General features: G+C 33.4%; 2 protein-coding genes across 2 annotated transcripts in view; one reads left to right on the plus strand and one right to left on the minus strand.

The window, feature by feature from the left end:
- Positions 1-23,052, plus strand: part of LOC105327946 (superoxide dismutase [Cu-Zn]) — a 37,693-nt gene that overhangs the window by 10,006 nt on the left and 4,635 nt on the right. The window lies entirely within an intron of this gene.
- LOC136271834 (uncharacterized) lies at positions 11,345-14,299 on the minus strand. The gene has a single exon (XM_066072376.1). It carries the CDS (start codon positions 14,274-14,276, stop codon positions 12,753-12,755), a length of 1,524 nt encoding a protein of 507 aa, XP_065928448.1. The 5' UTR covers positions 14,277-14,299; the 3' UTR covers positions 11,345-12,752.

Raw genomic sequence — 23,052 nt, forward strand, 5'->3', positions numbered from 1 at the left:
TGACATTGTAGAAGAAATAACGCAGGTACTAATATGCAATTTTTGCAACTGTCATATCCCGCATGAATCATAAAAAACCCTTTTATTGGTAAAAATTACATCTTTCTTTTGGAAATCAATAAACTGAAAAAAATGTATCCCCCCGAAAAATCAAATTTCACCTAGGCAATGCCATCGGGAATATGATTTTTCAAAGGGGTATAAATCTTCATATTTCCCAGTCCATCAATAAAATGTAATGTATAATGATTATGTTGACATATAAGAACCTTATATATAACTGATGATATATAAATGGATATATTCTATAAAATTTTAATTAAACAAGGATTACACATAAATCATATTAAAAATGTGATAGTTTGTACAATGACACATTACATTTATATGATTAATAAAGAAAATATTACAAACTTTATTTTGCTGATTATTTACATCAAACTGTTTAATTTACATCAGGTTTGATTTAAAATATATATATATATTTCTCTAAATAGATAGGAAAGGAAGCAGTCGCACATTTTTATTTTTTGCTTTGAAACAATCAGTTTTACTCAATTTTAACTAATTCTCTTCTGAAAATTTCGTTCAAAAATCTTGATAAACATTTCTTTAGGAACTAGATTTGAGTGTTCAATATTTCTCTAAAAGGATAGGAATGGAAGCAGTCGCAAATATTTTTTTTTTGCTTCGAAACAATCAGTTCTACTCAGTTTTAACGAATTCTCTTTTTAAAATTTCGCGCCAAAATCTTTATGAAACATTTGTTTTGGAATTTATTTCGAGTGTTCAATTCCCAATCGTGTCTTTCTATTTGTATTCAGGAGGTACTGGTAATTTATAACATGAATCTGTCCATTCTCACACCCCACATACAGGTATCCCTCACTGCCCAGTGCCATAGATGTCGGTCTGTAAAGACCATCCTCCTCCGTCATCAGAAGCTTCTGGAAAGTCAAAGTTTGGTCCAAAAGGTGGATGGCGTTGTCGTTAACAACGGCCACCAGAATATTGCCACGTTTGTCTACTGCTATGTCCCTTGGACTGAATGAATAGGCAGGGCTTGTTCCAACACATCCTCTGTAAGCTGTGACCACTTCGACCATATATCTTGTGCAATCGACAAGTTCCACTGTTTTTCGTCCATTGTGATAAATTTGTTTGTTTCATCAGAAACGAAAATTCGCCTTTTAATCTTAAACATGTTGATATACTTCGAGAGTATACATTGCAAGTAAAAAGACATCAAAATTCGACCAAATTGATCTAGTAGAGATAGTTTTGTTGTCCAGTAATTGTTTTCCTCGATTTCGTGTACAACACATGCATATGCTTGCTTCCCTGCATATCCCACACAGCTATACCTTTCGTTTGGTTTCTTTGTACTGATGTACGTAGTTACCAGCCATCCTTTGGTGATGCGAACAATGCGTTGAAGACTATTCATCAATGTCAATACATCCCCACATGACGGAATCAGGACGATTTGATGGACGCTTGATAAAATATTTTTCATTCGATGATTTAAAGTTCCTTTTGTTACATCAAAATCATAAAAAGCTACTTTTTCTTTACGCAGAAGAAGATTCCTTACCGGTATGATGTTATTAACGGGACCTGAAGCAAACTTGAATTTCATTATCTTTAAACCCAATGAACCATATAATTTTTCTTTTTCTTCTTCCTTTTCTTCATTCTGATTGATATCAGAAGACAACTCTTCTGTTTCGTCGACTAATTTCCCAAATACTAGATCAAATATGTTCTCAGCGACAATACCTATTTTGAAATTGAGATTTCCTAAACACCAATTGTTATACCAGTTTCTGTTTCCTTTGTCCAAAAGGTTTCGTAATCCGTGGTTCAAAAAGATGATTTCGACACTACTATAATCTTTTTTCAAGTTCAGGCCGCTGTCTTTACTTTGAAGTAGGGCAGAAGTAAGAGCTATACCTTTTTGGAGACATTTTGTCTGGATATCTGCGAGATAAATGATTTTTTCAGTCATTTTCTCTCTCCAAATGTTTACTTTCTCGATTATTTCCTCCTCTCTATTCACAACATTTCGTAAAAGGTTCTCCCTGTTTTCTGCGATTTGTTTTTTACTTCTTTTTGAATTATTTAACAACTTTTGCAGCAATAAAATTGATTTATCGCTGGTGAGAGATTCCTTCAACTGTAGCTCTTGACTTTCCAATACCTCGGATGCCTTTCGGATTTTATGTCCCACATGATCACGAGTAACACAGTCGCCACAGAGAGGACAATCACAGTCCTTGCAATAGAGGGGTAACAACTCACTACAATCATGAACCTCACACATAAGTTCCAAGTTCATGTTTTCTGACATCTTGAATACTGCCATATTGAAAGTCTTATCTGCACGTTAGCATGCATACCACAAACACTGGGTTTGGAACTGCGTGTTTCAAATCGAAGACTTTGGCAAAGAGTATAAATTACATAATTCGACTGGACCATAGCATTTCTTAATCATGTATGTACATCGATTGATGATATCTTTTAAACGTCCGTAAACTTAATTTCCGTTATTTTAACAGACGATGACTATTTTTTATCAATGTGTTGTTGCTGTCTTATAAATCACGTACACCTTACGTTATATATTTTTCCTATAATAAAAACTTATTATTTGTTAAAAGCAGCATACATGACAACTTATTTGTGTCCTGTTTTGGATTTTACACGTGGTATCTGTGTTGTCAGAAGAATTAAAAACATTTAATAAGTACGAGGGTTGTTCGGAAATTTAATGAGACAACACGGATATTTCCCTTTCTAAGTGACGAATTAGGGTGAAAATTTTCATGAACATTGAAGAAACCTTAACAAATAATTAAAGAAAGTAATATTTAAAAAATGTTTAATATTTTGTTTACAACGGTAGATAAACAAATCGGTGGTCGGGATACCCGGCGCAAGCATAAACTCAGAGAATAAGAAAACTAAAACATCGTCTATCTAAGTGTCCGCAAACTTACAGCTTATACTAAAAGAAATCAGATTATATATGTTCAGTTTGCTATTTATTGTGACAAACTTTTGATCAAGTTTCACTAGTGTTTGAGTTGAAATACGGATATGGTACAGATATATTTACCAAGCTATAGGAATTTGAAAACGACGGTATATAGAAATTTGACGTCAAGGCGGCGCAGCGAATATACATCAAATTGATGGAAATATTCTGAAAAAGACCTTTTAATGCCACCCAATTACTTTAACAAAATCTATACGATGGTTAAGGATAAAGAACTTCAGTTTATCGTCTTTTTTCACAAATTGTTTAGCTAGAATTCAGACAAAGTGACTAAATATCAAGTACTTTTTACATACTAACTGATGTCAACAGTTCTTAAATATGTACACAGAATTGCTGTAGGAGACATTTCACAGTAATTTAACTTTCGGTTTGAAATTACCCGATTTTTTCCCAATAAAGAATGGAGGGAATATGCGAATATTGACATCATGAAATGTAAACAAAACATGAGAATGAAGAATTAATTTAAAAAAAAAGGGGAAATTTTAAGTTTCCCAAAATCTTCAAAATCCTATTTCGTTGGGTGGGGGGGGGGGGGGGGGGGAGCGTTGTTATTTCATTTCTCTTTACCTTTCTCATATCAATTTTTTACATACTAACAAAAATGTGGGGGGGGGGGGCAAGTCCATAACAATTCAAATTTTTATATGTTAATTTGAAAAAAATTGTTGCTGCGAGAAAAAGTGGGGGGAGGGGGGCCCAGGCCCGCCCCCCGCCCCCCCCCCCCCCTTATTCTACTTGCCTGATGTCTCAATAATTTCCGAACAACCCTCGTAGAGATAAATAACTTTAAGGACGAAGCAAGTATATTTTAATTTTTTCAGAATATATGTATTTTTTTTTATATAAAGCTACACTAGAGTTTATAATTTTATTTTTAAAACTGACTTTTTGTTAATTTATTGCTACTCTTCATAGGCGTTTGTGTTGAGAAAACATTGATAATTAACGACATGTTTCTATCCATCCTCACACCCCACAAACAGGTATCCCTCACTGTCTAGTGCCACTGATGTTGGTCTGTGGATACTATCCTTTTCTGTCATCAACACCTTCTGGAAGGTCAAATTTTTGTCCAACAGAAAAATGGCGTTGTTGTAGGATACGACGACTGGACGTTTTCCAAGGTGTTTTATTACAATGTCCTTTGACCTGAACGCAGGCGAGGGGCTGGTTAAAACACACATGTCGTAAAACTAAGTCAATTTCAATTCAGCCGATTTAGATTACTACTTTCATTACATATAAAATCCATTAAATTCAGTACAATAACTTAGCATCAGATTAAGACGCATACATTTTTAATGTTGTTGCAGTTATTGTTTTACATTTACGTTCAATGTATAATTCCCCTATCACTGGATTGCATTGGAAAAATCTGCATTGGAAATTTCCTGTAAGCACACAGCCATGGCAAATGAACACAAGTATAAAAGTCATCACGCGTTATGAATATATATATTACTGTAACTTTCATGCTTGCATTACTCTTTTGATATATAATTAAGAAAAATAATCACATCTATTTGTTAATCAAAAAGATTTTTCTCGTCATTGAAGTTTTTGACACAATATTTTAAGCCGCGGAAGCGAAATAAATAACATGTTGATATGGCTGTTCCATCTATCTTTCATATCCCTGACTAAGGGCGCATACATGTATAAAAGCTTCAAAAAGACGATACATACATGTATATTCGTCATACTAATTAACATCCATATGAATTTAAATATAAGCATTGAATGCACAGCCGTGGTATATTTAAGACCGACGACATCCAAAAGTTAAGCATTAAATTAAAGTGTTCCTACGCACATTTAATTACATTAATGACATTAAAAAACAAAAAATTGTATGAATGACAATTAACTACATTAAATAATTACATTAGTTTTTAGGAAAATCAGTCAACGATTTACAATTTCCTAAATCAATGAAATAAATTTACATCTTTTGATCAACGTATTAAAAAAAATGACCGAAAAATGTCTTTAAACAGCGCATATTGATGGCTCAACATCACACAAATTTTCTGACAAGAAATGAACAACTTTCGATCGGTAACTTACATAGAACTTATTATTCCACAAAATATAGTTATAAATCATTCACTTGTTATAAAAATATCATTACTCACATCTATCATACAAAAGGTACAACACGTCTTCCCTTGTCAATATCTACGGTGAAAATGCCGTCAAAAGATGGCCTACTGCCTATACAGTAAATTGACCAATCAATGGACAGATTCACAAATGTAAAAAATTAATAATAAAAATTACTTACAACCAAATACTGATATTACTACAGTTATTCAATTAGGATAAAAACATAAAAATACTTTTTCATTTCCAAGTTTAAACTTTTATAAAAAATGTAAATCTCGAGACCGATGTTAAATATACTTAACCCTCTTACAGAACAATCAGATGCAAAACTTTTATCATTAAGATTTTACTTAACATGTACACATTAACATAAATTATGACCAATCAAAAATGAATAATCGCGTTTATTGTCGATACTGTGGAGGAATTTCAATGATCAGTATCTTAACCCAACACCTTATTTCATTTGCACAAATACTTGCCAAAAAATTGAAGTTAATAGAACATTATTGTTAAACTTTTAAGTTAGCAAAACAAGCAAAAGTATTTCATTTTTTTTCTACTTTTAAATATATTTCAAAGACAACAATGTTAGTTGTACCAATATTAGCCAAATTGTTCGATATTTAATCTTGTTAGTCTATTTGTGTTAAGAAAGTATTGGTAGTTAACAACATGTATCTGTCCATCCTTACACCCGACATAGAGGTATCCTTCAGTATCCAGTGCCACTGATGTTGGTCGCTCAAGGCCATCTTCTTCCGTCATCAGAAGTTTCAGGAAGGTCAGGTTCTTGTCCAGAAGATGAACGGCGTTGTCGTTTGATACAGCAACAAGAAGACGACCATTGTGATCAATTGCAATGTCATTAGGAATAAACGAAGACAAGGGACTTGTTCCAACAGACCCACGATAAGTTTTCACAGTTTTAATTTTGTCTTCTTTAATATTGGCAAGTATTACCGTTCTTCGACATGTCCTGAAAAAATTGCTTTTTTCATCACTACAAAAAATCAGACGGCAAGTTGAAAAAGGGTCTTGTTCCAAATTAAATGACTTCAAAATCCTTCCAAATTCGTCCAGGAGAGTTAATTTTTCAAATCCCCATTTGTTTTTGTTGATATCATGCGCAATACATGCATATGCCTGTTCTCCAGCCGGGCCTACACCGACAATAACCTCGTTTGCATCATTTGACTTAGCATATGTGGTCACTAGTTTTCCTTTCGTGATACGTTTGATTTGTTTCTGGTCTTTCATTATTGACAAAACATCACCGCAGGATGGAATCAGGGAGATTTGAAGCACGTTCGATAAAATCACTTGATTATTTAAATCTCTCGTTTTCACATCACAGTCATAAACCTTTCCTTGAATCAACATAAGCGTTTTAGAATCTCCTAATGGAACAATATTTTCAACGGAATCTGAACAAAATTTGAATTTCATTGACATCTTTAAATCTAATGAGTCGTAAAATGCATCATCATCATCATCGTCATCATCATCTTCCTCTCCTTCCTTTTCTCCTTCTTCTTCGTGATATGTATCAGAAGACATGTCTTCTGTTTCATCGATCAATTTTCCAAAAAGATCAAATAGATTTTCAGCGAAATTTTCTATTCTGAAATCAAGATTCTCCAAACTCTGAACGCAATATCGCCTCGCACTTTTGTCACTTATAAGGTTTCTGAATCCATGGCTCAGTAAGAAGATTTGGATACCCTCACGTTCCATTCCCATGTCTAGACCTTTACTTTTATATTGGAGTAGGGCAGATAATAATGCTTCATCCTTACCAAGCGACGTCTGTTGTTTCTCTGCAAGATTAAGAATCTTCTCTGTTATTTTCAGTCTCCAAAGTTTCACTTTCTCGACTACTTCCTCCTCTCTGTCCACGACATTTTGTAGAAGCCTCTCTCTATGTTCTGAGAGTTTTTTTCGTCGTCTTTCCGCATCAGTTAGCATTTTATCAAGACGTAAAACCAAGTTTTCACTGCTAAGAGATTCTTCTAGTTGTCGTAATTGGGTTTCGGCGACTTCTGACACTTTTCTAAATTTATGTCCAACGTGTTCATGAGTTACACAGTCGCTACATAAAGGACAATCACAGTCCGCGCAGTATAAAGGTAGCAAATCACAACCTTCATGAACACCACACGCTAAATCCATTTTGCAGAACCCTGACATATTCATGTCAGCCATATTGGTAGTTTGTTGAGTCGGTAAATATTGCATACAAATGGAATACACTCGACAATCTCTGGGCTTTAACACCGCATACGAATGGTATTATGCGTATTTCAAATCAATAAAAGGTAGGAGGATGAATAATCGCGCTGTAAGTTCAGTATTGGACAACATTTTAAAAGTATTATCCTTAAGAGGTGTTTATTTATAAAGATAATATGCTACCAACGACTTAAAAGTAAACACCTTAAAAATAAAGTTCACGATTAATAAAATTATATATTCGAAATCAAATCTGAACACATCAAGTTTTCAAGGAAAACGCATTGCAAAATATGTTTTGATACGTTTTACTAAACAAAAATATTAATGTATACTGTTTATATTATTTTTTAAAGACCAAATTACTAGTACATCTTACATTCTTGTATCCCACCTGGATCTTTAAATGTTTTTAGGTGAGGAGAAAATTCATTTTATATCATATGTTAATCATACCATATGTTAATCAGTGTTATTTCTTGTCAAACACTCTTTTTTGGCCTACTGTTACATTGATAAACTTAAGGATAATTACAACATCAACATTTGTACAGTTGTAAATACGAGGGTTGATCCAAAAGAAATGTCACCAATGCGATAAAAATCTTGCAAAAATTGATGTTTAGTGACAAAAAATGTCCTCTCAAATATCTACCTATTTTAATTAATACATGAAAATTTTAATGCATTATGATAATCATTTCTGAAGATAATATATTTTGTATAGCGTGAAAGGATAGTCGTTGTACGCTAGAGACGTTTTATCTAGATACTTGGCGTTCTGGTAAAATTTCACAGTTTAGGACTAAATGAAAATCGGTCAGCAAGCTCAAATATTACATTTTTTATCATTTTTGTTTTTCATTTTGTAAATAATTACCATTTTTGTTATCAATGGAGTAGTATATTAGATTATAAATGTGCAACCAGTTTTGCCAAGGGCTTTTCATAATGTCATGAACATGGTCTTAATATGATATAGCTGATGACATAAGTACAAAGCTTAAATATTTCTTCCCAACGCATGTCGTCTGACTATCTTATGTATTTATTAACATGACCTATACTTTTATAAAATATTGGAATCACATGAAGGTTAGCCCTTTCATTTGCTCTCAATTTTATGCTGATATATCAGTTTCAGTACATTCTCTTGTGGTTTCCATCTATCGAAGCAAAACATGCATCATTTCACTATTCATATGTCCGATCTATTCAATCCTTGATCTAGAGACAAAGGCCACAACGTAATGGACAGTAACGTTCCTCATTTGTTTTAAAAGTTAGAAAAGGTCCTGTAGATGTTTTTTTATTTTTAACCACATACTAACCTTCCCGCTAGAACCATAGTTTGCCTGCACACACTTATTGTAGGTTTTTAGTATATTCATTATTTGAGAATGTTAAACTAGGTAAACTGGTCGAACAGGTATTTGGTCCGTCACGTCAGTCTTTTTCAAAACATGAACTCGGACCTTGCCTTAATTGGCCTTGTCCTATTTTTTTTTTTATCTCCGCAGTCTTACTGCTAACACTCTCGAATTAAAACAATCAGAACCAAAAAGACAATGCGAATTTTTCCCGTACTTAAAAACACTTTGGTTTGGTTCGAATTCTAATACATGGACAGCACATGGGTTATATCTCATGCTCTTATCAAACAATAAAATCCAGAAATTACTAGATAGCCATTTCGGAACAATAAGTGTGCCCTCACCTTTACATACAATAATGTGATTAATAGTTTGACTCACTAAACTTATGGGCGGTATTAGCCAATTATTGTCTAAACGCCAGTTCTGTGTAAACGCATCAACTGCTTCAGACAATAGAGAATTAAACCTTTATCATTTAGTATTATAATCACTGGCAGACTTATCGATAGTATGAGGACCCCACATACTATCGACAAAACTAAAGAACACTTCAGTTGTTTACCAGTCTTCATAATCAATCAAATTAGATAAGTAGTCTGCTTTTGTATTTCCGTCTCTAGGAATCCATGAAATACTGTATGAAATAGAATTTTCAATACAATTCTAAAAAATATCTAATGCCAATTTCTTTAAATGAGTTTTAGTACTGCCTCTTTGTACAATCTTTACAGATTTTTGATTATCTGTATGCCAAAGTAACCTTTTTTTTCCAATAAATGCACCTGCAAAAGATTCTAAAGCTAATTGAATGGCTTTAAGTTCTCTCCACGTGGAGCTCATAACAGATTCATGTTTAGACCATGTTTTGTGAAAAATCTTTTCAGTGTCTTCTACCGTATATGTACCGGCTGTATTGTCACTGGCATCTGAAAACACAAAAGCAACTGATAAGAATCTTGAATCAAGCGTTTTTGATTCAAATTTCTCAAGTTTTGCAACCAAAACTGCAATTCTGATTTTACTGACCAGTAAAGCGATCCCAGTGAATTCTGCTTTCTATGGCTATATAAATATGTCTGGTAATTAGACTTGTAACATTACCAACAACTGGTGACATGGAGATAATTTTTCCTGCCGCCTTGGCAAGATCCCAAGCTGTAAATTTTGGAAATCTGTCAATAAGAAATTTGATTGAATCATTAGTGTCAGCAATCCGTCTATGTGGTATACTATGCGAATATAACCTGGAGTCCCAGACCAGGCCTAGCCACTTTAAGCATTGAACAGGCTGAAAGAGAGACTTTTCCTTATTTATGAGCAAACCTGCTCGTGTAAGAGTATCTTGTACAAAGGTATCTCCCATGGTATTTATTAATTGCAGTGATCTGAAATCTATTTTGACGAAAGTGATGGTTTCATTAGTAACAAAAGTCCGATAGAAATTTTTAAAAATAAGTGATTCAAAATTCTTCCAAATCTGTCAAAAAAAGAAATTTTACAATCTCTGCAAGATTTGTTTACATCACATTTCTGTACAATACAAATCATAGATTTAAAGAAATATGGTCAAATGATATAAATTGTTCTAGCGTTTATAAAATTTTAAACCAAATTTAGGCTTTAAGAAGTATCTCGATACTTCATAGGCCTTCATAAAAAGCCTTCATAAAATTTGTATGATATTGTATGTATAATTCTGACGATTTGTATTTATATTTATTCTGTATATATGTTCCTCTTGTACCAAATTACAGTACCAACCAGACACAACCTAACACCGGTCGGTGTCTGATTTTTAAAAAAATTGCGTCTGCTTTGAGTCTGCTCTGGGTCCGATCGGGGTCTGCTATGGGTTTGCTCGGGGTCATCCCTTGGGGTCCGCTTTTCGCACTTAAGTGTGAAGCAGACTCGTCTTTTTTCTTACCGCCTGCAAGCTCGGCACCTTATATATTCAAAAAAGGATCATTTTACCGTCAACATTTCTAATCGTACAAAATTCAAGAAAGAATTTTTTATATAAGAACAAATAATCAATCTCTGACTTTTAATTAAGAAATAAACAATTGACATTTGGACTAATTGAAAAAAAGTAAATCCTCTTTAGCAACAAGGCATTCAAATTTGAATCTAAATGTTCTATAGTATATTTAAGACATTCTAAAAGAGCTCATCAGTTTTTAATATTAAAGCCTGGTCTAAAAGTTGGTTTGGTTTGAGCATATTTTATTACGTAAATATATTACATAAATGGATTAGGCAGCAGGCAATGCCTATGTAAGCCTTCCCCATATTTTATTTTATATATATTTCACTGACCACTGAGGTTTTTCTTGTTTATATATATATATATATATATGTATATATATATATATATATATATATATATATATATATATATATATATATATATATATAAATATATATATATATATATATATATAAATATATATATATATATATATATATATATATATATATATATATATATATATATATATATATATATATATATATATATATATACACACACACACACACACACACACACACACACACACACACACACACACACACACATACATTGTATTTAGTTTCAGACAGGGATGGTGTCAATTACAATGGAAAGTAATTAATTAAATTACAATTGCTTGCCTAAATTCTTCAATTAAATTGCCATTACCATTACAAGAGTTTTCAATTGTAATTAATTAAATTACAATTACTTTGCAGATGTAATTAATTAAATTACAAATTACATTTTCATCAAAATTTACTAAAACCATGATTTATATACAACACATAAACATTTAAGGAGGTATATATATAATATGAATAAAATTTCCTCGTAATCAAAATAATTTCAGTGTTTGAGAATTTGCTAACTATTCTGATAATTAGTTACAATTTTTAGAAAGAAAAATATAAATTTGGTTTTTATTTTTATTTTAAAACGCAGGTACTGGTAGTCATATGGAGGTGTCCCATACACCCTGATATTCAATAAACATTTAAAAGTCATATCCCTTAACCTACACCTACCATGTCAACTGAAGTATTTCTTGCATGCAAAACTATTATATGAAAATTTTCTCCTTTGCATTTTTATACACTATTTTTTTCTTTGAAAATACAATGCCAAAGTACAGGTTAATCTCGGGTAGAGGGCAGACTTTAATTGTTATCAAAACACAATTCACACCTGTTGTTCTTTACCTAATTATCAAAATGTTAGCAATAAGGCAACACACCCTATGGACATGTTAGGCATCAAAAACTTAAACCCATTTGAAGCCATGCATTTTAGCTCTGTGTATTTTAGGCTATCAATTACAAAGCATGACTTGATAGTTTATATAATTTCGATAACACTGATTTTGTTTGTAAATTAAACAGTGATGTTTTAAACTAACTCAATGATAATACACTAATTATTCTAATAAGAAGGGAAATAAGTATTTTTTAAGAAAAAAAAGATCAAACAAATCATCAAATACATGTAATTAATTAAATTTTGGAAACTTATCATTAAATATTGAATCACTGAAAAAATCCATTTTGAGAAATATTCAGTATCATAATGATATATATAATAATAGTTCAATGCTTTTTAACTACTCTTTGAACTTGACCTAATGTACCATTGAGTGGGGAAAAATGGGTAGAGGACAGCTTTATATCTATATGTACATCAGTGTGTAATTGAAAGTAATTGAAAAGTAATTGGAATTACATGCCTTTTTTGAAAGTAATTAATTAAATTACCATTACATGTAATTGAAAATGTGGCCAATTACACATTACTTCCAATTACATCAAAATTTGTAATTAATTACACTCAATTACCATTACAAATTACCATTACCCCATCCCTGGTTTCAGAATACTAAATGTTTACATCAATTATGTTGTCAGTTTTCAACATTATGATTTTTCAAAATATTTTTGGGCAAAACTTTCCAGCTTTCCAGCTATCAAACTACTGTCTTTTGAATTTTCAGCCTTGTCAGTCTGTTAGTGTTGAGAAGGTACTGATAATTCATAACATGTATCCGTCCATCCTCACACCCCACATACAGGTATCCCTCAGCATCCAGTGCCACTGATGTTGGTCTGTGGAGACCATCCTCTTCCGTCATCAGAAGCTTCTGGAAGGTCAAGCTTTGGTCCAGGAGATGAACGGCGTTGTCGTTAGGCACGACCACTAGAATATTGCCACAGTGGTCCTTTGTAACATCAGTTGGATAAAACGCATACGAAGGGCTTGTTCCCACAGATCCGCGGTAGGTCTTGGCCGTATAGAAAGTTTCTTCGTTGCCATAAACTAATTTAACTGACCTGTAGCCGATTTTAACGAAAGTGGTTTTTTTGTCGGTTACAAAAATCCGACGAAAATGTAAACCAGCATATGTTAATTTTACAGCAAAAGTCATTAAAATACTACCAAAATCATCTAAAAGAGATACATTGTAAAATATACAAGAACTGTTTTCGTACAATCTGTGAACCACACAAGCGTATACTTGTTCTCCTCCTGGTCCTACGCATTCAAATACCTCGTTTGAACGCTTTGTACTCACATAAGTAGTCAACAAACCACCGCTCGAGATACGTTTAATGCACTTTCCGTCTTTCATTAATGACAAAACATCATCGCATGATCGAATCAGGACGATTTGTTGAACGTCCGTTAATACTGATCGATGTTTTAAATCTCCGTTTTTTAAATCACAATCATACACTGTTCCTTTACTCAATAGAATAGTTTTGGAATTTTGTAAAGGTACAATGTTATCAATTGAATGTGAGGCAAATGTAAACTTCATTGACACCTTTAAATCCAATGAGTCATGAAATTCATCTTCTTCTTCTTCTCCTTCTTCTTCTTCATACTGACAGATATCAGACGACAGTTCTTCTGTTTCATCGATTAATTTCCCAAACAGACTAAACAAGTCATCGTTTGTCGTTCCTATTCGAAATTCAAAACAATGAACACTAGTATCTTTGTTCAAAAGGTTCCTTAATCCACAGTTCAAAGAGATGATTTTGATACTCTCACGATCTATTTCCAAATTTCTCTCTTTACATTTGAGTAATGCAGAAGCAAGAGTCGTATCTTTTTCGAGCATTTTCTCCTCGTTGTCTGTAAGAGAAATAATCTTTTCTGTCATTTTCTCTCTCCATAGTTTCACTTTCTCGATTATTTCCTCCTCTCTGTCCACAACATTTCGGAGAAGGTTCTCTCTGTGTTCTGCGAGTTGCTTTTGTCTGATTTCTGACTCACTAAGTAAATTCTGTAGATGTAAAACCGCATGTTCGTTGCCAAGAGACTCCTCCAGTTGGCGAAGTTGAGTTTCGACCACCTCGGACACATTTTGGAATTTATGTCCCACGTGATTACTAGTGATGCAGTAGCTACAAAGAGGACTATCACAGTCCATACAGTAGAGTGGTAACAACTCACAGCGATCATGAACCTCACACATTAATTCCATGCCAATATTTCGTGTTATATTGAAGTCGGCCATGTTTAAAGTGACATTGAACACAACATTGCACAATGAATAAATTGAGGGTGAATGAAACCGGTTTAAGGCACTATAATGTTTCCTTTTGTATTCATTAATCGACATTTACACTCTTTTATCTGTGCCAAAAAGGAAGAACATGCAGGTGGGTGCATAACAGCAAATGGTTTCAAATAAAAACTTTGTTTTTCAATAATGATACCCACAACCTAATTTTTTAAATAGAATGTAGTTAGTTTAATAATCAAATTTAATAATTGAACAGTTTTTTGCAGATATTAACGTCAATAATAACTCAAATAATGAAAATAAAAGCGAAGGGATCAATGTTTACATGCGGTCAATGTATATTTATGATCCTTTTGATGTACGAAACATAAGTCCGTTGAATTCATTTTATTATTTATTAGGTGTTTTAAATTATAAAAATATACCACTCATTCCCCTTGTTCCGAATCAACCGCCAGATCTACGAATACCAGAAATTAAAAATTAATGGAATATCATCATATTTCTATGTTGCTTTACATTGGAAATAATTTTTTACGGAGTATGCTGTCCATTAGTCTGATACATATCTTCGATTTCCCATTATAAAAAATGTTTTAAAATACATGACAAGGGTTTAACAGCATCATCAAATATATCATTTTTTCAAGTTCTTAAAGATTTGTATCATACTCAGGTGACCACTACAACATTGAGTCCCTTGGTAAAAAAAAATAATCATGTAGTTAAATTAATTTGCTTCCTGTAGGATAGAGTCTGAAATTGTGCTATTTAATTTCACGATGATTCGAGACTTTAAGGAAATATCTTTATGTTAACTAGTGTTTTAAGAATTCGGTATTTCATATTTCAAAAGCTTCTAAAACTGCCTTTTTAATCGGATTTTATTAATAATTCACGATGGAAAAATATTTACTTACCCCCAAAATACAGGTTTCCTTCAGCATCCATTAGTAAGTACGTTGTAATGTACAGGTCATCAACTCCACTATCAGAGGTTTCTGAAATATCATGGTCCACATTATGATAATTTATGTAACACCTTTCAATGTTAAAAAGTAACATCATAAAAAAAACACACACTCCTTTTATAATAACTTCATAGCTAGCCAGGAAAACCTAGAAACAAAAACGATGCAAAATCGTGAAAAGCTCTAAGATACCTTTATCTGTTGCCAAATGAATGCTAAATGACGCAGAAAGGATGTGACAGACTTAACATATTACATATGAATTTAAATAATAATATTTCCTACATAATTACATAGGAAAAGCAACTTCTCCAACAAAGAAATATTTTCTTTTAAAAATATCAATTTGGTCTATATATCGAGCTCATGCAATCGGCGGCTAGAAAGTGATTTGCTCTACTAAATCGTAATACATTTCTAACACTACCTTTCCCTCTATTGATCAATACTGGACCATAACAGTTTCTTAAATATGTCTACCGTGAATGCAACATTTTACGCTATACAGACGAAACGCAGGAAAATGCAAGCATTTACTTTACTTATTATAAACAAATAATTACAACACATATATCCCTTACATACAACCAGCTGTGTACGCTTTAGAAAATACAAAGAAAGAATGCTTTGACTGTAATCATAAACAAAATGCCCAAGAAATTTGCAAACGCTTTTCAACCGAGTCTACTATTTACCCATCTTTGGCTTTGTCGCTCTTCCACCTACCGTGTCTCTAAATAAGACACCTTTCATCCACACTTGCATTTGTAGCCAACCTAAAAGAATGCAACCCTATATCTAAGGCACTGCTGCTGAGCTTTTTATTTATGTATATTAGCTTGCATTTGTTTTTAAACTAAATGTGGGTCTAGATAAGAACAAAACAACTTTCTTCCTGACCATCAAGTTCAATACATCTACCATTCATTGTCAAAGAACATGCCACAAAACAGCCTTTAGCAATCAAAACCTCGTTGCCTTTACTGACTGTGTTGATATTCTTCAATGTTTGCGTGTGCGTAGGCCTGTTCTGAAACAAATTGGGTCTTGTGCAAGGGCACGCGCATTATTTCTTTGGTCTCTACGTTTCTTTACTCCCACTTCTTTAATTTTTCCTCTCTGTACGATTCTGAGCTTCCTGAATTTCCGTCTCATCTTCCAAAACGGACGCTAACGGATTTTTGACATATTCATCGACCGCCCTCCACCCCGCCTGTGATGAATCCGCCAAATGAATGAGTTTCTGGCGCTGTTTAACAAGGTCCAAACGTTTGGCTATCTTTTCGCTTGGCCTCTGCTATTTTGTCCTTGTTCAGCTCGTCATTCGCCTCACTCAATTTTGACATAACTTTGACGTTGTGATTATGCTGTTCCTCGTTGTCACATTTTTAAATTTATATCCGTCTGAGAGCACGTGTTCGATGTTCTTGCTTCTTTCCATTCTGCAATAACATTTTGATTCTCGTGGATGTTTTGTTGTACAGCATTTAGTAGTTGTTTTGAATATTTCTATAGTTGTCGTACTTGAATTTCGACCATATCAAATACGTTAATGACTTCATGCCCCACGTGACAGTCTCACCTATGTCTCTGTTTGAACGCACATTGGTCGAAGTCTGGTTAAAGTTAAAAAAGAGAAAGTTGTTAATTGTTATTGTTGTTTTATTGTTCATTTGATCATGAAAAAGGAAAGACAATACATTAAAGCACATGTCTGTGAGCTACATTTTAACATATTGCATGTTGTGCTGATTAACAAAAGCAAAATTTGGAGGTTTCGCATTCCACCGCCATCTTTAAACTACCTGACCAAAGTCAGGCCAGAGTCTCTCCATTGACTGGACAACGGCTTCATTTTAGTCAGACTAAAGTGAGTTCGATCTCATTTTAGTTGAACTACGACGTAGTTTGTGATCAAACTCGCTCCATTTTAGGGCAACCCAATCCAAACAGTAGAGGGGTAATAACTCACAAACACTATGAACATCATATATTAAATACAATTTAATGTCAGTCGACATTTTGAATCTTTATATTGGTTAGCAACGGAAATTGAAAAATATGCATTCCTGTGTATGTGTGCACCATATCAGTGAAAAGTTACCGGCATACTGATTAAATCCTCGTTTGATATCGGACGGTACCTTATCATACCTGATCAAAGCTAAAGACATAAACGGAAAAATTTAGATCGAACAATGTTAATTCGTGATATATAAAGGAACATTATGACTTTAAGAAGAAAGATAATAGTGTGTTTTGCACAAATGAAAACGTAAAATATCTATAACTCATAGAACAGGTAGGCCGAAACACCAATTCATTGTTAATTCCATGTCAAAATAGAAATAATTAGAAAAAAAAATGATATAAACCTGAATGAAATCGGAATGAAACATCAGAGAAATACTGAATTATTAAGTAGTCAAGGTAGCAAACTACGTACATCAAGTATGATTTTAAAGACACAATGACACAACATGACGATATATAGTGTCTTGTCAATTGGTCACTATCAATCGATTTGGTTTATAAATTATCATAATAGCTCAATGGTTGAGACATAAAGCTTGTAAACCACAGATCGCGTGTTCGAGTTTGCATGAGTTTCTTTTAAATGTTTACTTAAATACATTTTTGAAAATCATAAATGTTTTCTTTCAAATTTGCATATTGTTTTACTTATTTGACTTACATGATTCTTATGTGTCAAGCTTTCTTTCATAATCAAGTAATTGTCAAAAAATATTTACGGTGAAGCGAGCCACCCTAATTATATGCATAATCTCTCTACTTCAAAAATCCTTGTTTCGTCTCCATAAGTCATGTTCATTTATCAACTCGTATCACATCAGAACTTCGATTAAATATGTTTTATATATGGTATTCACGTTCTTCCGTTATGTGACGGCAAAAGTAACATGTTCGTTCCACCGTATGCTTCTTTAGAAGGTAATTGGTGGTCGACCTCCACCTATATGCACTAAAAAAAGTCCAATTAAACGGGTATTGCAAAGTTCATGAAAAGATATTGAGCCAACTGAATTGAGCACACTCGATCAGTGATAATTGTTTTTAATTATTTCTTAGAAGTGGAGTGGAGGAACATGATTGTTATACAGTAACAATACAGCTTTGTAACCCTTTCGCTTACCTGAAACTATTCAATAAAAAACAAAAGAAAAGGTACTTTTAAAACTGGTTTATTACAAATAATTGAAGAATAAAATTTAAATTTCCCAACAGAAATACAAGGTACTGTCTTTTCTTGAATAAAGTTATCATGTGTTATGTAAAATAAAAACCAGAAACTGTTCATTCTGTGGAAGAAAAAAAATCTAGACCAGTCCTACATTCCTTGTTTAGTTTAGTCTTTATTCAGTCTATTTTTCTTTCACAGATTATGGTGGAGAAGTTGTTAGCTTCAATATGAAGAACTTTGGTTTTATTACTATTTGTTGGCATCAAATGCTGTGATTTTTTTTGAAAATCACAGATTCAAAAATACCTTTTATTCGTGATGAATAGTCAATTCAATACTATTTGTTGAATAGTAGAAATTGCACTTCGTTGACAATTTAATTTCAATGACAAACGAATATTGATATCCACCAAAAAATATTAAACCACGGTATTGTTTTATATAAATTCTGTTGGTTACAGTGAGTGATATTGTTAAAACCTTTTGTACATCGCATTCCTGATGTATATTAAATGACGTATACACCAGCGGGATTTGCGATAAGTAACAATGAAACTCAAATGCTTGCAAATTGCATTAATTTTGCCAGTTTGTTTTTCATTTTATAAGACTCTGCGTATGACAAAACAATTTGACAATCATTTAAGCATCGAATGCTTATTTTTGGATGTCGGCAGTATTGTTACTATTTGCGCTCTTAATCAGGGATATGAAACATACATGGAATAGCCATAAAAACATATACTCAAAACACGTGAAAACGTTTGTATTTGTGCTCATGGCGCATGAATTAGCAAAATGTATTCATAGACAATTGAACGTGGCAGATTTCCAATGCAAACGTAAGGAGAAATATACATTTAATGTAAAGATAGAAAATTGAACGTCGCAGATTTCCAATGCAAACATAAGAGGAAATATACACTGAATGTAAATATAAAATAATATGACAAACCGAATCATTGTCAGTATAATGGTCGCCTGTGTGTCTGATTTCTATTTTTCATATGGTAAAAAATATAAATTGGTATAAAATATGAGGGCAGTTCGAAATGTATTGTGAATTGTAGCACAGTGCGATAACGCTTTGCAAAATTTCGTGGATGATGATACTCTTATAGCACTATTCAATACCTTTCATACGGCATAAACACGAGCCTTTGGCTCTAGATAGTTTAAAACTTATAGTCATATTTCAATAGAGCCAGTCGTTAACCATTGTTATAAAAATGGTTGGAAAAGGAATTCAAAATATGAAAGAAATTAGGGTTGATATAAATTTCGCGCTAAACTCGGTCTTTCTGTAATGCAGATTTGTTATGCTAAATTGGGGGTCTTAAAAGGTATCTTATTAAATAGTATGAAGGTGTAAAGGTCTTCTGACCTCTGTCCTCTGACACCGTTGTTAAGCACTTAACATTGAATATGCCCATATATGTGTTTCAACACACAAAAATGAATCCATCAATTATGTTGTCAATTTTCAGCAATTGGATTTTTCAAAATCTCGTCAAATATTTTGGGGCAAAAATGTCCAGGGAAGTCCAGACTACTGTCTTTAGAGCTAAGCTTTTGAAATTTCAGTCGTGCTTGTCTGTTTGTGTTGAGGAGATACTGATAGTTTACGACATGTATCTGTCCATTCTCACATCCCACATACAGGAATTCCTGACTGTCCAGTGCCACTGATGTCGGTCTGTGAAGACCATCCTCCTCCGTCATCAGAAGCTTCTGGAAGGTCAATGACTTGTCCAGAAGGTGAATGGCGTTGTCGTCAGGGACAGCCACCAGGATATTACCTCGGTTGTCAATTGCTATGTCCTTTGAAATAAACGCAGACGAAGGACTTGTTCCAACAGATCCATTGTAAGTTTTAGTTGTCGTGAAAGTACTAGTATCCCCCTTGCCATGAACTAATGCAACTAATCGTGGGCCTGTTACGACGAAAACGTTTTTTTCATCTGTAACAAAGCTCCGATGATAATGTAGATCGTTGAGTAATTTCACAGAAAATGTCCTTAAAATCCTACCAAATTGGTCTAATACAGATATTTTATAATCATTGCAGTATGAGGTTACTACACATTTGTGTACAACACAAGCATACGCTTGCTCTCCTCCTGGTCCTACACATAAATACGTTTCGTTAGAAAGCTTTGTACTCACATAAGATGTCACCAGACTCCCACTCGATATACGTTTAATGCACTTGTTATCTTTTACCAATGCCAATACATCACCACAAGATGGAATTAGGACGATTTGATGCACGTCCGTTAATATTGATCGATTTTTTAAATCGCCGTTTCTTAAGTCGCATGCATACACTGTTCCTTTACTCAATATAATAGTTTTGGAAATTTGTAAAGGTACGATGTCATCAATTGATTCTGAGCCAAATGTGAATTTCATTAGCACCTTTAAATCCACGGAGTCATGAAATTCTTCTTCCTCTTCTTTTTCGTCTTCTTCCTCTTTGTCTTCTTCACACCGAACGATATCCGACGACAATTCTTCTGTTTCATCGATTAATTCTCCAAATAAACTGAGCAAATCATCGTTTGCCACTCCTATCTGGAAATCAAAACAACGAACACTGGTGTCTTTATTTAGAAGGTTCCTTAATCCACAGTTCAAAATGATGATTTTGATACTCTCACGATCTATGTCCAAATCTCTCTCTTTACATGTCAGTAATGCAGAAGCAAGAGTTGTATCTTTTCCGAGCATTTTCTCCTCGTTGTCTGTAAGAGAAATAATCTTTTCTGTCATTTTCTCTCTCCATAGTTTCACTTTCTCGATTATTTCCTCCTCTCTGTCCACAACATTTCGGAGAAGGTTCTCTCTGTGTTCTGCGAGTTGTTTTTGTCTGATTTTTGATTTACAAAGTAAATTCTGTAAATGTAAAACCGAGTGTTCGTTGCCAATAGATTCCTTCAATTGGCGAAGTTGAGTTTCAACCACCTCTGACACTTTCCGGACTTTATGCCCCACGTGATCACGAGTGACACAGTCGCCACACAGAGGACAATCACAGTCCATACAGTAGAGTGGTAACAACTCACAGTCATCATGAACCTCACACATTAAATCCATGTTGATACTTCCTGTCATTTTGTTGTCGGCCATTTTTTTTAAAGTCTCTTTAACCACAACATTGCACATTGAATGTGCACGGACGAAGCGATTAAAGGTATGCAAATTTATCTGTTCTATTTTTATTCGTATTTAAAGACAAGCAGGTGGGTGCATATAGAACAAATCACACTTATTTATACCTTTGTTTTTAAAAGTAATTATTCATAATATGTCTATAAAACGCTGTTTTGCGGAATTTACGCAGATAATATGTAGCTTATAAAAGTAGGGGCGCGTGTACGGGAATTGTTTTCGATGAATTGGGGGGAGGGGGGGGGGGGTAGAGTTCCTGGCCGTTCAATTATAATTAACTTGTGTGAATACAATCAGTTTCTTTCTACATGTAATCTAAGGGTTTTTTTTTAAAATCAATATACACGAAAAATAATTATTTCATAAAAATTTATTCACCATGAATGCTCCTCACCTAAAAAAAAAAAATAATAAAAAATAAAAAAAAACCAAATACAAAAAAAAAAAAAAATGTATGCTCCTCACCTCATATTCCACCTAGATCTGCACATATGCCAGAATTACAAATTTATTTAGAAGTTAAAAGATATCAAAATGCCGCTACATATACCGCCTTAATTAAGACATTGTTCCATTGCCGAAGAATAAGAGGGTTATCTATAAATCATATTTATAGTTTTCTTTAATTTGATATATATCAGTTAAATTAAAATAGTGATGTTTTACATCTAATGTATTATCACCGTGCAAATTTCACTGATCAATTATAATTTTATTTTGGACTTTACTTTTAAAATTCAACATCTGTTTCGTAATATTTTCTCACAGTTTATTTCTTACAAAGTTACTTATTTATTTAGTGATCGACACTTTTCGGACTCTTAATGTGATTTTAAAGAGACAGGGTGCCACGTCTCAAGGACTGTTAATCTCTTAAAACAACATTGTGCAATTATCAGTTTTTCATTTCTTGGACATCAAAGACTAATTGAGTTTATTTAATTATTTTATATCTGTGAACCTTTCACTCAGCTTACTAATGTCATCACATGTCAATTTATTCTCATTGTTTAGATTCTTATATATAGTTATGTACAACTGTCAATCGGCAGTCTGGAATACGGCGGCCAGCCTCGGCCACGTCCGACTCACCTAGAGTCTTGATTCCGGAGGCCACTACTGGCCATATCCGATTTGTTTGTAACATGTCTGTCTGTTTAATTGTTATAAAGTTGCCATCGTTGAGTCTCGTCCAATAAATGTGGAATCCTGCATCAATTGCCTGTTTATTTCTCTGGAACTGTATACTGGTGGACCTTCGGGAATACGGCAAACCTACCCTTCGTTTTACCTTACGGCCTACAGCGCGCCACAACCTTATATTTGCATTTCCATTGTTCTTTCCCACTGTAAGCCCATACGGAGGAGCTGCAACTATTTCTCTATAATC

Source organism: Magallana gigas, chromosome 9 (genome assembly GCF_963853765.1).
Source record: "Magallana gigas chromosome 9, xbMagGiga1.1, whole genome shotgun sequence".
In the NCBI taxonomy this organism is placed as follows: Eukaryota; Metazoa; Mollusca; class Bivalvia; order Ostreida; family Ostreidae; genus Magallana; species Magallana gigas.

Bases quoted from the DNA above. Each gene is read 5' to 3' on its own strand.
- LOC136271834 (XM_066072376.1), bottom strand. From the start codon at position 14,276: ATGGAATTAATGTGTGAGGTTCATGATCGCTGTGAGTTGTTACCACTC.